We start from the raw sequence: 17,001 nt of genomic DNA, 5'->3' as shown, positions 1-17,001 counted from the left end.
AGGACATAAGTGCTTAGAAGGTGAGGCCGTGCTGGAGTGACAGTTGGAAGAACTGTGGGTGGGGAGATGAGAAATTGACTGGGAAAAGTCTCCTGGAGAAGATGTGATTTCAGAAGGGCTTTGAAGATGGGGAGACCAGTGGCCTCCTGGTTGTGAAAAGGGAGGAAATTCCTTACAGGAGGAGTGAGTGAACAGAAGCAGCGTGGCTCAGTGGAAAGAGCCCGGGCTGGGGAGTCAGAGATCATGGGTTCAAATCCCGGCTCTGCCGCTTGTCAGCAGTGTGACTTTGGGTGAGCCACTTGACTTTTCTGTGCCTCAGTTACCTCATCTGTAAAATGGGCATTAAGACTGTGAGCCCCACGTGGGACAATCTGATCACCTTGTATCCTCCCCAGTGCTTGGAACAGTGCTTTGCACATAATAAGTGCTTAACAAATGCCATCATTATTATTATTATTGTTATTATTAAGCTGTCTGTGAGCGAGGTGAGTGCAAGGCTTAGTGAATGAGTTAACCATTTTTTATGGTATTTTTTAAGTGCTTACTATGTGCCAGGCACTGAACTAAGCACCAAGTTGATACAAGCTAATCAGGTTGGATAAAGTCTCTGTCCTACGTGGGGCTCACAGTCTTAATCCCCATATTCCAAATGAGGGAACTGAGGCCTGGAGTAGTGAAGTGACTTACCCAAAGCTGCTCATCAGACAAATGGCAGAGTCATGATTTGAACCCAGGTCCTTCTGACTCCCAGACCCGGGCTCTATCCATTAGACCACACTGCTTCTCTAGTTTGAGAGGAACAAAGGTCGAGAGCTCAGGTGCAGCGCGAGAAGAGACGGGGAGAGAGTTGGTTGAGTGCCTTAAAGCCAAAGGCCGGAGTGAAAATGCAGAGGTGGAGAGGAATTCTTTAGGCAGGTTAAAGTGGATGTAATGGGGAAGGGGAAAACCATGGGCTTCATTGCGAGAACACCTCCTTCTGGGGAAACAGTCCAGGCGGCTCCTTACTAATCCCTTATTTACGGCAATGTCTGTCTCTCCCTCAAGACTGTAAACTCGTCGTGGGCAGGGCTCCATTGTGTTTGCTAACTCTGGTGTATTTTGCTCTCCCAAGCTCTTAGTACAGTGCTTTGCACATAATAAATACTCAATAAATACCATTGATTGATTGATTCAGAGAAGCAGCGTGGCTCAGTGGAAAGAGCATGGGCTTTGGAGTCAGGGCTCATGAGTTCGAATCCCAGCTCTGCCACTTGTCAGCTGTGTGACTGTGGGCAAGTCACTTAACTTCTCTGTGCCTCAGTTCCCTCATCTGTAAAATGGGGATTAAGACTGTGAGCCCCACGTGGGACAAGCTGATTCCCCTCTGTCTATCCCAGCGCTTAGAACAGTGCTCGGCACATAGTAAGCGCTTAACAAATACCAACATTATTATTATTACCTAAGTTGCTTGACAAAACCGTTTTGCATTCCTCCCCTTCTTTTCCATGTTGATCTTTTCTTCTAAAACCACTCTCCCTAAGGAGGGGTAATGGAGAAGCAGCATAACATAGTGGATAGAGCACGGACCTGGGAATCAAAAGGTCATGACTTCTATCTCCAGCTCCGCCACTTGTCTGTTGTGTGGCTTTGGGCAAGTCACTTAACTTCTCTATGCCTTAATTACCTCATCTATAAAATGGGGATTAAGACTGTGAGCCCCAAGCGGGACAGGGACTGTGTCCAACCCGCTTTGCTTGTAGCTACCCCAATGCTTAGTACAGTGCCTGGCACATAGTAAGTGCTTAACAAATACCACAATTAATGGTGGTCTTGCCAGTAATAATAATGTTGACATTTGTTAAGCGCTTACTATGTGCCAAGCACTGTTCTAAGCGCTGGGATAGACACAAGGGAATCAGGTTGTCTCACGTGGGGCTCACAGTCTTAATCCCCATTTTACAGATGAGGTAACTGAGGCACAGAGAAGTTAAGTGACTTGCCCACAGTCACACAGCTGACAAGTGGCAGAGCTGGGATAATACAGAGCACCACCCTAATATTGTCTCAGTTACTGAAATTAAAATAATAATAGTGTTAAGCACTTACTATGTGCCAAACACTGTACTAAGCACTGGTATAGAGGGCAATCAAATTAGACCCAGTCCCTGACCTATGTGGGGCTCACAGTCTCAGGGAGAGAGAAAACAGGGATTGAATCCCCATATTACAGATGAAGAAATTGAGGCACAGAGAAGTTAAGTGACTTGCTCTAGGTCACATAGCACGTGTCTCAGTTATCGACAGCCAAAAATGATCATTTTCTGTGTGATTCCAGAAACTGCAGATACTGGCAACATCATCGTGAACCATACCCGTACTGATGCACACAACAGTATTGCTAAAGCATTAGAGGCATAGTCGTCTGAAGTAGGTGGTACTTGAAGATGGAAGCTTCAACAGCATCTGTTTTGGTTCCATGATCTGAAGTAGAACCAAAACAGACGATGTTGAAGCCTCCATATTCAAGTCCTGGAAAACATTGTCAGGCCTAGGAGAGAAAGCAGTAGTGTGGTCTAGTGGAAAGAGCATGTGCCTGGGACTCAGAACACCTGGGTTCTAATCCCAGCTCTGCCACTTGTCTGCTGTGTGACCTTAGGCAAATCCCTTAACTTCTCTGGGCCTCAGTTACCTTATCTGTAAAATGGAGTGTAGATTGTGAGCCCCATGTGGGACATGGACTGTGTCCAGGAAATGTATCTGCTTATTTCTGTACTGTCCCAAGCGCTAAGAACAGTGCTCTGCTCTCAGTAAATGCCACTGAATGAATGAATAAATGAACCTGATTGTCTACCCAAGTGCTTAGTACTGTGCCTGGCACACAGTAAGAGCTAACCAAATACCATTAAAAAAAAAAGAAGCTAGAAATGAGTATTCTAATTCCTACTCAGTGCCCCCGGGTCAGATGAGTCAGGGTGGAGCTTAATGGGGAAGGCTTTTAAAATTTCCCCTAGTAAGCAAGTCATAATTGGTCTTAATGAAACCTAGTGTAGTACCTCACCGGTCCAACTGAATGAGATATAAAGAGGAAACAATTTCTGACTCACATATTAATTGCCCCGGAAATACTGTTAGAATCTCACAGAGAAGACAGTGAACTAACTGGTGCCCCACAAGATTATGATTTCCTTGGTTTATTTCATGCCACCCTGTGCATTTTTCTCCCAAAATAAGCAGCCTATCTCAGATTCCAGGAGTTATAAGAGCTCACCTGACCAAATTCTTTTTCTTATCATTAATAATAGTGGTTGTGATAAAAAAAACCACTATGTGCCAAACACTGTACTTAGGACTGGAATAGATTCAGTCAAACACAGTCCTTGTCTCAAATGGAGCTTTCAGTTTAAGTGGGAGGTAGAACAGGTATTTAATCCCCATTTTAGAGATGAGGAAAATAAGGCACAGGAAAGTTAAGTGACTTGCCAATGGTCATACAGCAGGTACGTTCAGAATCCGGATTAGCACCCAGGTCCTCTGACTTCCAACTCAAAGAGAAGGAGAAAAATGATAAAAATAAGAGTCTGTGTTCTTCCATCTTATCTTGTTAGAGTCTCCTCATAGAAGACAAAGAGCATTGGATTTGGAGGATTCAGTTCAGCATCAAACATACGATTTGTCTTCCATGAATCTGAATTGATTCTACTTTTACTGACTTTTAATATGTTAAACACTTACATATCTTTGAGTGTTTGGGATATTAATTTTTAATTCTGGAAAAGCTTTATAAGCCTCACAAGTACTAACTAAATCACTGCCATCCCACAGTGGATATCTGCCTCTTTTTAGAGAGGGAAAGTAACTGGGGTCCAGAGGTAGGAATGGATTTGCTCAGAGACATAAAAGTCAGAGATAAAGTATTCAAAAGTTGATCATTGAATGAAGATGTAGAAATGGAATAATGTGTTTGACATCAAAATTCTAAACATCTGAACCTCTGTGGTATTGCGTTAAGCGCTTACTATGTGTGCCAGACACTGTACTAAGTGCTGGGATAGATACAAATCGGGTTGCACACAGTCTTTGTGTGGGACTGATCCAGTTTTTAACCTTCAAGAGACTTTCCCTTCAACAGGAACCACAAAGAACCATTTCATTGAGTGACTTAACACAATCAGCATAAGGTTCTATTCAGCAACTGTGTTTTTTTGCCATTGTAAATATTCCAGTGTTTTGTTAAAGAACAGCAATTTAAAGAATTTTAAACCTCCTTTCAATCTAGCCTTTTGATGTGGGCAATTCCTTTCAACTCTGATTACAATATTATATGTTTCCATAGATGGGTATTGCATGTATTGTCTGGACTGAATTGTTGCCATGCAGCCCGGAGGCAGGAGAGAACACTCTTTAGGAGAAAACACTCCCACTTCATTTCTCCTCCGCGCTTTGAGTAACCAATCTCCTCAGATCTAACACGGATTCTCCTTCAGGCTTCAGGCTCCGCACAGAAGGGAATGGAAATTTTTTGCCATTCCACAGGCAGGGAAATGGGGGAGAGAAGAGGATAGAGCAAATGGGAAGATGGGGAGGGAGGGTGGAAAGAGAACCATTTGGGCAGGAGCTGCGGGGAAATATCATTTACAGTCATCCCCACTTCATCCCCACTCCAACCTCTGTTCTCATTTCCTATCTGCTCTCAAAATGCGGTGAGAATAGTAGTAGTTTCGGTGTGGTGGTGGAACATTGTCCTAAGCACTGGAAGAGCATACGTGCATCGAATTAAACACAGCCCCTGTCCCTTGTGGGACTAACAATCCAAAAGTGTAAGTGGGGAGAAGAGATTGGAAACAGACATATCAGGAGTGATGAAATGTTAAAACAGCACAAATACACAAAACAGACTCAAAATCTCAGCGATGATCAGTCAATCAGTGGTATTTATTGAGCACTTATTGTGTGCTGAGCACTCTGCTAAGTGCTTGGGAGAGTAATAATAATAATAGTGGTATTTGTAAAGTGCTTACTATATGCCAAGCACTGTTCTAAGCGCTGGGGCAGATACACGGTAATCAGGTTGGACATAGTCCCCGTTCCACATGGGGCTCACAGTCTTAATCCCCATTTTTACAGATGAGGAAACTGCGGCACAGAGAAGTGAAGTGACTTGCACAAGGTCACACAGCAGACAAGTGGCAGTGCCAGGATTAGAACCCAGGTCCTTCTGACTCCCAGGCCCATGCTCTATCCACTAGGCCACGAGTACAATACAACAGGGTTAGTAGACATATTCCCTGTCCACTAGGAACTTATAAATTAGAGGGGAAGACAGACATTAATATAAATAAATTACAGTGATGGAGGAGTGTGAGAGTAGGCCAGAGCAGTCCTGGACCAGGGTGTGGTTGACTTAATGGAAAGCCCTCCCTTGTTACCACGTATGTTTCTCAGGCAAGAGAAGAAGAGAAAGGGAGAATATTCTGGACGAAGATCACTCACTCTTTCCATCAACTGAGGCTATGACTAAGTCTCCTAATTGAGCATCATTAGTCGAGTTTAGGTGTTCCAGACACTCTGCCACGCTAGATTCTCTCTGTCGAACTAATGTGTTATACCACCTCGGCTCAGAGAAGCAGCCCCAGTTCAGTTATGAACTGCAGAACTCCTAGTTAGGACCTCAAAATCATTCCAGGGCATACTAGTTTTCAGAACCCAACTAAAATCATATCTCTTCCAGGGCGCCTTGCTGGATTAATTTTTTTTAATGGGATCTGTTAGCAATTACTATATGCCAGACACTGTACTAAGTGCTGAGGTAGATACAAACTAATCAAGTTGGGCACAGTCCATGTCCTGCATGGGGCTCACAGTCTTAATCCCCATTTTTGAGGCATGGTAACTGTAGCACAGAGAAATTAAGCAACTTGCCCATGGTCACACAGCAGACAAGTGGCAGATCTGGGATTAGAACCCAGGTCTTTCTGACTCTCAGGCCCATGGTCTATCCACTAAGCCAGGCTGCATCTTTCTATCCTATAATAATAATAACTGTGGCATCTGTTAAGTCCTTACTATGTGCCAGGCACTGTACTACACATTGGAGTCGATACAAGCAAATTGGGTTGGACACAGTCCCTGTCCCAAGTGGGGCTCACAGTCTCAATCCCCATTTTACAGGTGAGGTAACTGAAGGAACAGAGAAGTGAAGTGACCTGCCCAAGGTCATAGAGCAGATAAGTGGCGGAACCGGGATTAGAGCTCATGATTTTCTGACTCCCAAACCCGTGCTCTTTCTACTACGCCATGCTGCTTCCTCGCGTCAGTGTTGTCTATGCATTTGGGTCTGTACCCCCTAAGTACTTCGATACCCCATTCCCACCCCCTACTGAATTTATATACATACCCTTCTACTCTGCCACTTCCCCTACCTGTGATTTATTTTAATGTCTGTCTCCCCCACTAGATTATCTGCTCCTTAAGGGCAGGGATACTATCAACTCTATGTTGTTGTACTCTCCCAAGTGTTATTATGGTGCTGTGCACACAGTAAGCACTCAAATACCACTGATTGATTGACTAGATACACGCAGAGAGGTTATCAATGCAGACCTAAAGTGGTAGCCATGAGGTGCAAACAGGAAGAGTACTGGCTCAGTGGCACCGTTCTTTCAATCATATTTATTGAGCCCTTGTTGCGGGCAAAGCACTGTACTAAGCGCTTGGGAGAGTACAATAGGATGACAAAAAGACACAGTCCCTGCCTACAACAGGTTTACAGTCAAGAAGCTCCATGACCCTCAGGGATTTTTAACCCAGTGGAGTTGCTTGTGTTTCATGTCCCTTTCAGAGTAGATCATTCCAGGCCCACCCAGAGGTTTATAAAGGGCAGAATGTTGGAGGTGGGGAGGAAGGGGGTTGAAGTACTAGCCAAAATGTAACCAATTATCAATCAATCAGTAGGACTGATTTAGCACTTACTGTGTGCAGAGCACTTTACTAAATAACCCAGTTGGTAGACATGTTCCCTGCCCAAAAGGCACTTACAGTCTAGAGAGGGCTGCAGACGGGAATATAAATAAATTACAGATGCGTACATAAGTGCTGTGAGGCTGAGAGTGGGATGAATAGAGTGTTCAAATCAAAGTGCAAGGGTGACAGAGAAAGGAGTGGGAGAAGAGAAAATGAAGGCTTAGTCAGGGAAGGTCCCTTGGAGGAGATGTGATTTTAATAAGGTTTTGAATGTGAAGAGTGTGAATGTCTGGCGGATACGAAGAGGGAGGGAGGTGCAAGACACGGGTGAGGTGCTGATGGCGAGATAGACGAGATTGGGGTTCAGTGAGTAGGTTGGCATTAGAGGAGCAAGGTTTGTGTGGACTGCTTTGTGGCACGAAATCATGGAGGTAAGGTAGGAAAGGGCAAGGCGATTGAGTGTTTTACTTGTAAGAAGTTTCTGTTTGATGTGTTGGTGGGTAGACAACCGCTGGAGGCTCTTGAGGAATGGGGAAACAGACTGAACGGTTTTGTAGAAAAATGATCCAGACAGCAGAATGAAGCATGGTTTGGAGTGGGGCGAGACAGGAGATGGGGAGGTCAGCTAGGAGGCTGATGCAGTAATCAAGGCATGATAGGATAAATGCTTGGATTAATGTGGTGCCGGTTAGGATGGAGACGAAAGTGCAGATTTTAGTGATGTTGTGAAGGTTAAAGTGACAGGATTTGGCGACAGATTGAAAATGTGAGTTGAAAGAGAGAGGTGAGTCAAGGATAATGCCAAGGTTATGGGCTTGTGAGACAGGGAGGATGGTGGTGCTATCTACAGTGGTGGGAAAGTCGGGGGGAGGACAGAGTTTGGGTGGGAAGGTGAGGAATTCCATTTTGGACATGTTAAATTTGAGGTGTCGGTGGGGCTTCCAAGTAGAGATGTCCTGACGGTAGGAGGAAATACGAGACTGCAGAGGAGAAAGATCAGGGCTGGAGATGTAGATTTGGGAATCATCCACAGAGAGTTGATCTGCAGGCATGCCTTTTAGATTCCGTCACATAATAGCATTTTTTGTTAAGCACTTACTGTGTGCGAAGCACTGTGGTTGATTCCAGATAATCAGGTTGTACAAAGTCGCAATCCCGTAGTCTGAGGAAGACATTTGGACTGTGAGCCCTTTATTGGCCAGGGATTGTCTCTATCTGCTGCCAAATTGTACATTCCAAGCGCTTAGTACAGTGCTCTGCACATAGTAAGCGCTCAATAAATATGATTGAATGAATGAACAGATATTTAACCCCCATTTTTCAGATTGGGTACAGTAGGCAAGTGGCAGAGCCTCTCAGACCCAGGCTCTTTCCACTAGACGTCTCTGCTCGCTGCTTCCCACAAAGTCCTGCGTAGTATAAAGCTTTTATGAGCTACCGAGAAAGGTCACTTAAACCTAATGGGCCCAACCAACCCCCTGACGAAGTCTTGACATTGTAGTATTTGGACTAAGCATTTGGGCATTTCCTCTGGAAAAATCAGATTGGAGCAATTAATGCTAAATTCAAAACATTTGTACTAGAGCTTTGGACTTTATAATATCTGATGACAAAGACCTTCCTAAGAGTAGAGGACTTGCACCCTAACAGACTCAGCATCTGTGTAACACAAATCTAGATGGGGCTACAACCAACACAGTAAATTAACCAGCCAGTGGTGTTTGTTGAGCGTTGTGTGCAGAGCAGTGTACTAAACACTTGGAAGAGTACAATGCAACAGAGTTGAAAGATGTGTTCCCTGCCCACAAAGAACAGCAAGGCCCACTGGATAGAACGCTGACCTGGAGTCAGGAGGACCTGGGTTCTGATCCCGGCTCTGCCACTTGTGAACTTGGGCAAGTCACTTCACTTCTGTAGGCTTCCATTACCTCTTCTGGAAAATGGGGATTAAGATTGTGAATCTCATGTGGGACAGGGACTGTGTCCAACCTGATTACCTTGTATCTTCCCAGTGCTTAGAAAAGTGTCTGGCATGTAGTAAGCATTTATCAAATACCATTAAAAAAAAGATGACCTGGGTTCTAATCCTAGCCCTACCACTCGTCTCTCTCGTCTGTTGTGTGAACTTGGGCAAGTCACTTCACTTCTCTGGGTCTCAGTTACCTCATCTGGAAAATGGGGATTAAGACTGTGAGTCCCTTGTGGGACAGGAACTGTGTCCAACCTGAGGAGCTTGTAGCTACCCCAGCGCTTAGTACAGTGCCTGGCACAGAGTAAGCATTTAAAAATGCTATTTTTTTTTAAAAAAGGAAGTTATAGTCTAGAACTTATATCTTACAACCTGTAAATTTACAGTCCTCCCTGGTGAGGACACTGATGGAGGACTGACTATGTGGAGGATGAGGTGGGTTCTTCCCCCTTCCTCTGCCTTAGATTTCTTGTGGGCACGGATCAGGTCTGCCAACTCTATGGTATTGTACTCTCCCAAGTGCTTAGTACAGTGCTCTGCACATGGTAATCTTCAATAAATACCACTGACTGTTGAGAGATTACAGAGACTCGGTCTTTTCTTCCTATCTGGCCCGGGGCAGGGAGGTGGTAAAATAAGAGAAGGGCATTATAATCCTTTTTTGCATCATTGTCCCTGAACTGCAGGTAAATTCTGAAGAGGGGATAGGGATTACTGTAATGATTTTAGAAGTCCTGTCTTGGGGAAATACAATTATCTAGAGGATCTGGCTTCTGTCCATAACTGGGCCAGTTCACTCAGAGCAGAGATTGATTGCCTCTAAATGGATTTTATTTTCAATATTAGCCTGAGTGGGATCCAGACTGACCGTCCATCCAGATTGACTGTCCATTCTGCCTGAAGCCATCACCTAAAGACACAGCTCTCAATTTCCGATTGGGTGGAGTAATAAAAGTAGTGAATACTATTTATTAAGCACTTCCTATGGGCCAAGCTCTGAGGTAGATACGAGATATTAAAAATCCCAGTCCCACACTGGACTCATCCTCTAGAAGGAACAAAGAGCAGGTATTTCATCTCCATTTTACAAATGAGACTGAGGCACAAGGAAGTTAAGAGACTTGTTGACGTAATAGGCACAGGGTGAGCGGGGACTAGAACCCCTGGACTCATTCATTTATTCATTCAGTCAGTCATATTTGTTGAGCACTTACTGTGTGCAGAGCACTGTACTAAGCGCTTGAGAAAGTACAATATAGCAATAGAGACAATCCCTGCTTATAACGAGTTCACAGTCTAGATGGGGGGGATGGACCTCAATACAAATAAACATCAAGATAAATAAATAGAATTACAGACATATGCATAAGTGCTGTGGGGCGGGGAGGGGGGGGGAGAGCAAAAGGAGCAAGTCAAGGTGATGCAGAAGGGAGTGGGAGATGAGGAAACGTGAGACTTAGTCTGGAAAAGCCTATTGGAGGAGAAGGGGAGAGTAATTGTCTGGCAGATTTGAGTAGGGAGGATGTTCCAGGCCAGAAGTAGGACGTGGGCCAGGGGTCGGCGGCGAGACAGGTGAGATCGAGGCACCGTGACGTTAGCATCAGAGGAGTGAAGTGTGCGGTTTGTAGAAGGAGAGAAGCGAGTGAGGTAGGAGGGGGTGAGGTGTTGGGCTGCTTTAAAGCCAATGGTGAGGAGTTTTTGTCTGATATGGAGATTTTTGAGGGGGCTGACATGTCCTGAACGTTTCTGTAGAAAGATGATCCGGGCAGAGGAGTGAAGTATGGACTGGAATGAGGAGAGACAGGAGGTTGGGAGATCAGAAAGGAGGCTGATGCAGTAATCTAGGCAGGGTAGGATGAGTGATTGTATTAATGTGATAGTAGTTTGGATGGAGAGGAAAGAGCTGATTTTAGTGATGTTGTTAAGGTAAGACCAATGGGATTTGGTGACGAATTGGATATGTGGGTTGAATGAGAGAGCAGTGTCAAGGATAAGGTCAAGGTTACGGGCTTACGAGACGGGAAGGATGGTGGTGCCATCTACAGTGATGGGAAAGTCCGGGGGAGTACAGGGTTTGCTTGGGAAGATGAGCTCTATTTTGGACATGTTAAGAGGTGACGGGAGGACATCCAAGTAGAGATGCTGAGCCCCCGGGGCCCCAGGAAAGTGGCAAGTTTTGCTCCGTCAGTGGCCAACTGGCTGGCCCAGGAAGTTAGAATGGGGCGGCACCTGGTTCATTCATTCATTCGTATTGACTGAGCGCTTACTGTATGCAGAGCACTGTACTAAGCACTTGGGAGAGTAGAGTATGACAGTAAACAAACACATTCCCTGTCTATAATGAGCTTACAGCCCAATTATAATAATAATAATAATAATTGTAGAAGTTAAGTGCTTACTCTGTGCCAGGTGCTGTACTAAGCCCTGGGCCGGATACAAGTAAATCAGATTGGACACAGTGTCTGTCCCATGTGGGGCTTACAGTCTCAATCCCCATTTTACAGATGAGGTAACTGAGGCCCAGTGAAGTGACTCACCCAAGGCAGACAGGTGGCAGAGCCGGGACTAGAACCCATGACCTTCTGAGTCCCAGGTCTGTGTTCTATCCACTACGCCATGTGGGGGTAGACAGGCATTAATTTAAATGAATAAATTACCAATATGTACATAGGTGCAGAGTGGAGCTGGGAAGAGGGATGAATCAAGGGAGCAAGTCAGGGCAACGCAGAAGGGAGCAGGAGAAGAGGAAAGAAGGGAAGGCCTCTTGGAGGAGATGTGCCTTCAATAAGATTCTGAAGGAGGGGAGAGTAATTGTCTGCCAGATTTGAGGAGGGAGGACGTTCCAGGCCAGAGGCAGGATGTGGGTGAAAGTTTGGCGGCGAGATGCTCTTGGTGGAGGGGAGATCGTGGTCTTTGAGGCTTCTCGCTGCACCTTGAGCACTTGGACCTGTAGTCGGGGCCCTGCCCGGCCTGTGAGCCGTTCCTCAGACACACTGCCTAATGCGCTTGAGAAGCAGCATGACCTAATAGCGAGAGCACAGGCCTGGAAGTCAGAAGGACCTGGGTTCTAATCCTGACTCCTCCACTTGTCTACTGTGTGACCTTGGGCAAGTCACTTAGTTTTCTGTGCCTCGGTTACCTCCTCTGTAAAATGGACATTAAGACTATGAGCCCCATGTGGAACAGGGACTGTGACCGAGCTGATTAGCTATCTACACCAGTGCCAGGTATAGTGCCTGGCACACGATAAGTATTATAACAAATACTACTGAAAAAAAACAAACAAAAAAACTGGCAAGCTGAAAGTTACCCTGAAGGTGGAAAAGCTAGATGAGCTGCAACTTGGAGTCTCCCTCCAGTTGCCCAGTTCCCTTGGAAGACTAAAGGCTGGGACAGGGTTTGGGTCAGGGTCGGGAGCATCGTGGACAGTCTCTCCCTGGGCAGGGAAGGCCAGGGCGGCTCGGGTTCTTAGCGCTTGTCCTAGGCGGTCTTGGGACCCCCAGGTGGGCCCGGGCTAACCAGAAAAGGCAGTAACCGGGCTTGTGAATGTTGCGGTTTTGGTGGCGGAGAGACCCCAGCCCAGCCCACGGTAGACACTTACTCGAGGGTCAGAGGGAGGGGGAGAGAGGGGAGGGGAGAAAGGATGCCAAAACGAGGCTGGAGAATGCTGGCCCACCTTTACCCCCATTCTGCCCTCTTCCCCATCCATCCCCTTACTCCCTTCTCCTCCCTCTCTCCTGACTCCCTCCCCACCCCCCTCTGCCCTCTTTCCCTCTCCTCTCCCCATCCTCCTCCTGCCCCCCCAGGCCCTCATTCCCCCTCCTTCCCTTCTTCTCCCCCTTCCCCAGCCCTCTCTCCTCCCTTCTCCCCTTCCTCCCCCTTCTCCCCTTCCTCCTCCCTTCTCTCCCTCCTCCTCCCTTCTCTCCCTCCTCCTCCCTTCTCTCCCTCCTCCTCCTCCCTTCTCCCCCCTCCTCAGCCCTCTCTCCTCCCTTTCCCCCCTCCCCCCTTCTCCCCCTCCTCCCCCTCCTCCTCCTCCTCCTCCTCCTCCTCCTCCCCCCCCCCAGCCCTTTCTCCTCCCTTCCCCCCTCCTCCTCTCCCTTCTCCCCCGCCCCCTTTGCTCCTCCTCCTCCTCCTCCCCCCGCTCCCCCCACTCCTCCTTTTCCTCCTCGTCCGGTCCTCGGGTGCGGTGCGGTGCGGTGCTGTGCGGTGCGGGCGGCCCGGGACCTGCAGGCGGGCCGGCGGGGGTAGGCGGCGGGCCGGGCCGGGCCGGGCCGGGCCGGGTTGGGGTTGGGCAGGACTGGGGGGGGGGGCCGGGACCCTCCCCCGCCCGCCGACCGGTCCTCTGCGCCGGACAGTGGCCGGGGGGCTCGCGGGGATTGTCCAGGGGTCTGTCCGGGGGGCTCGCGGGGATTGTCCGGAGGACTGGCCTGGGGGCTCGTGGGGATTGTCCGGAGGACTGTCCGGGGGATCTGTCCGGGGGGCTGGTGGGGATTGTCCGGGGGCTGTCCTGGGGGCTGTCCGGGGGGCTCGTGGGGATTGTCCGAAGGACTGTCCTGGGGGCCGGTGGGGATTGTCCTGGGTCTGTCCGGGGGGCTCGTGGGGATTGTCCGGAGGGCTGGCCGGGGGGGTTCGCGGGGATTGTCCGGAGGACTGGCCTGGGGTCTGTCCGGGGGGCAGGTGGGGATTGTCCGGAGGACTGGCCTGGGGTCTGGCCGGGGGGCAACTGGGGATAGTCCGGAGGACTGGCCGGGGGGCTCGCGGGGATTGTGCGGAGGACTGGCCGGGGGTCTGTCCTGGGGGGTCGCGGGGATTGTCCGGAGGACTGGCCTGGGGCTGGCCGGGGGGCTGGCCGGGGAGCTCGCGGGGATTGCCGGAGAGCTGGCCTGGGGTCTGGCCTGGGGGCAAGTGGGATTGTCCGGAGGGCCGTCCGGCGTCTGTCTGGGGGTCTGTCCGGGGGGCTCGTGGGGATTGTGCGGGGGCTGTCCGGGGGGACTGTCCAAGGGACTGTCCGGGGGTCTCGCGGGGATTGTTCGAGGGACTGGCCGGAGGCTGGCCGGGGGGCTTGCGGGGATTGGCCGGGAGTCTGGCAGGGGGTCTGTCCGGGGGACTCGTGGGGGCTATAATAATAAAGATAATGTTGGTATTTGTTAAGTGCTTACTATGTGAAGAGCACTGTTCTAAGCGCTGGGATAGACACAGGTTGTCCCACGTGAGGCTCACAGTTAAGCCCCATTTTACAGATGAGGTAAGTGAGGCCCAGAGAAGTGAAGTGACTCGCCCACAGTCACACAGCTGACAAGTGGCAGAGCCGGGATTCGAACCCATGACCTCTGACTCCCAAGCCCGGGCTCTTTCCACTGAGTCACACTGCTCCTCTACTATCCGGGGGGCTCGTGGGAACTGTCCCGGGACTTTCAGGGGGACTTGGGGGGATTGTCCGGGGGCTGTCCAGGAGTTGGGAGGGCCGCGGGCCGCCGTGACCTAGTGGCTAGACCCCCCGGCCTGGGAGTCAAAAGGACGTGGGTTCCAATCCCGCCTCCGCCACTGTCTGCCCTGTGGCCTCGGGCCAGTCACTTGGCTTCTCTGGGCCTCAGTTCCCTCATCTGTCAAATGGGGATGGAGGCTGTGAGCCCCACGTGGGACAGGGGACTGTGTCCAACTCAGTTGGCTTGTATCCAGCCCAGCGCTTAGTACGGTGCCTGGCACATAGCGCTGAACAAATACCATCATTATCCCAGCGCTTAGTAGAGTGGGTGGTCCAAAGTAAGGGCTTAGGGAGCCCCCCGATTACGAGGAGGACGGTCGGGGAGGGAGGCCGTCCGGGGGAGGGTCGAGGGGCATCGGGATGTCCAGGAGGGCAGCGGGGAGGATGGCTCGGGGTGGACTTTGCCATGGAGACGCTGAGAGGGTCCGTCTTGCACTTGACGTTTCAGATGTCCACCTACAAGCGGGCCACGCTGGACGAGGAGGACCTGGTCGACTCCCTGACCGAGGGCGAGGTGTATCCCAACGGCATTCAGGTAAGAAGCGCCCACCCTCCGCCCCACGCTCCACGCCCCGCGCTGCCCTCCGCCTGCTCCCACTAAGGTCCGGTCCCGCATGCCCACCGGAACACCCCCCCACACCCCTGCTGGGCTCCAGGTAAAGGATCCAGGTGGGATGGGCAGAGCCCTGGTGGAAAGAGGCCGGCCTGGGAGTCAGAAGGTTGTGAGTTTTAATCCCGGCTCCGCCACTTGTTGGGCGGGTGATCTTGGGCAAACCACTTCACTTATCTGGGCCTCAGTTACTTCATCTGGAAAATGGGGATTGAGACTGTGAGCCCAATGTAGGACAACCTGATTACCTAGTATCTACCCCAGTGCTTAGAAGAGTGCTTGGCACATATTATTATTATTATTATTATTATTATTTCAAAGCCCAGGGGCAAGGAAGACCTCAGGGACCCAAGGGACAGGGAAACACATCTCCCTCTCAAAGGCCCTTCCCATTTTAGCCCTCATTTCCTCTTCTCCCATTCCCGTCTGCATCACTCCACCCCCAACGCTTTTTATGGTATTTGTTAAGCGTTAACTGCGTGCCAGGTGCTGTTTTAAACACTGGGATAGATACAAGGTGATCAGATTGGACACGGTCCATGTCCCACGTGGGGCTCACACTCTTAATCCCCATTTTACCGATGAGGTAACCGAGGCAAGTTAAGCGACTTGCCCAAGGTCACCCAGCAGGCAAGTGGCAGAACCGGGACTAGAACCCAGGTCCTTCACCTTTGCACTTGGATTTACTTCTTTTATTCAGTCCTCCCTCAGCCCCACAGCACTTATGTACAGATCCATAATGTTTTTATTTATATTAATGTCTACAGCCTCCTCTACACTGTAAGCTCTTTGGGGACAGGGAACATGTCTACAAACTCTCTTATATCGCACTCTCCCTATACAGCTTTGTACAGTGCTCTGCACACAGTAAACACTCGATCAATACCATTGGTTGATTGGAAGGGAGCAGAGAGTTCATCCTTCTGGGACTCAATTCAGCGTCTTCTCAGAGCGATGAAACCACCCTGTAGGGTTCCGCCTGAATGCTTTGTGTTTGGATTGGAATCAGCCCCGTCTGGCTCTCTCCAGAGAGGCTGGACCTAACTTGGGACATTCTCAGTCAGAGAGTTTTGGGGACTGCGGTTGTGGGACTGGGCTCTGGGGAGGGGACCTGAATCTTTGGAATCCCCCCAGCCCCCTCAGGGGGCTCCAGGGCAAACCTGGTTGCCTCAGAAGACCCTCTTTTCCCAGAGAAGCGGTGTGGCCTAGCGGATAGAGCACGGGCCTGGGCATCAGAAGGACCTTGGTTCTAGTCCTGGCTCCGGCACTTGTCTGCCTTGTGGCCTCAGGCAAATCACTTCACTTCTCTGTGCCTTAGTTACCTCATCTGTGAAATGGTGATTAAGGCTGTGAGCCCCATGTGGGACAGGGACTGTGTCCAACCTGACTACTTTGTGAGAAGCAGTGTGGCTCAGTGGAAAGAGCCCAGCACTTGGGAGTCAAAGGTCATGGGTTTGAATCCCGGCTCTGCCACTTGTCAGCTGTGTGACTGTGGGCAAGTCACTTCATTTCTCTGGGCCTCAGTTACCTCATCTGTAAAATGGGGATTAACTGTGAGCCTCACGTGGGACAACCTGATTGCCCTGTATCTACCCCAGCGCTTAGAACGGTGCTCTGCACATAGTAAGCGCTTAACAAATACCAACATTATCATTATTATTATTACTTTGTATCTACCCCAGCGTTTAGAACGGTGCCTGGCACATAGTAAGCACTTAACAACTACCATCAAAAAAAAAAATAAGTAAATAAACACCCTAAGTCTCCCTCCTCCCCGCATCCCGAGAGGGCAAAGGTGGCAAATGCTGCTCAGAATTTTTATTCAGCTGCTCTTTGGAGAGAACAGAGGAAGAGCCCTCCCACTGTGTGAAGCGATCACGCTATGCCAACTGGGGCAACCCTCAGGAAACCTAATCCATTTGGCTTTTACAGCAGAACGCTTCCCTCCTACAAAAAATGACCCCTTTTAACTGGGTCAGACCTCTCCCAGCGGCTCCT

At 49.3% G+C, this 17,001-nt stretch overlaps 1 protein-coding gene across 3 annotated transcripts in view; it reads left to right on the top strand.

The window, feature by feature from the left end:
- ECE1 (endothelin converting enzyme 1) overlaps window positions 1-17,001 on the top strand; it is a 146,251-nt gene that overhangs the window by 56,155 nt on the left and 73,095 nt on the right. Inside the window, exons 1-2 of one of the 3 annotated variants that reach the window (XM_029066459.1) lie at window positions 13,095-13,152; window positions 14,842-14,928. In XM_029066459.1, the coding sequence (XP_028922292.1) occupies window positions 14,842-14,928 (87 nt within the window). In that variant the 5' untranslated portion in view covers window positions 13,095-13,152. Of the gene's footprint in view, window positions 1-13,094; window positions 13,153-14,799; window positions 14,929-17,001 lie in introns of those variants that run through there. The other 2 variants (XM_029066457.2, XM_029066455.1) reach the window with 2 other exon arrangements.

The sequence above is a fragment of the Ornithorhynchus anatinus genome, chromosome 5, assembly GCF_004115215.2.
Source record: "Ornithorhynchus anatinus isolate Pmale09 chromosome 5, mOrnAna1.pri.v4, whole genome shotgun sequence".
NCBI classification, from domain to species: Eukaryota; Metazoa; Chordata; class Mammalia; order Monotremata; family Ornithorhynchidae; genus Ornithorhynchus; species Ornithorhynchus anatinus.
The sequence above is the reverse complement of the archived record's forward strand: the minus strand, read 5'-3'. Positions and strand labels throughout refer to the sequence as shown.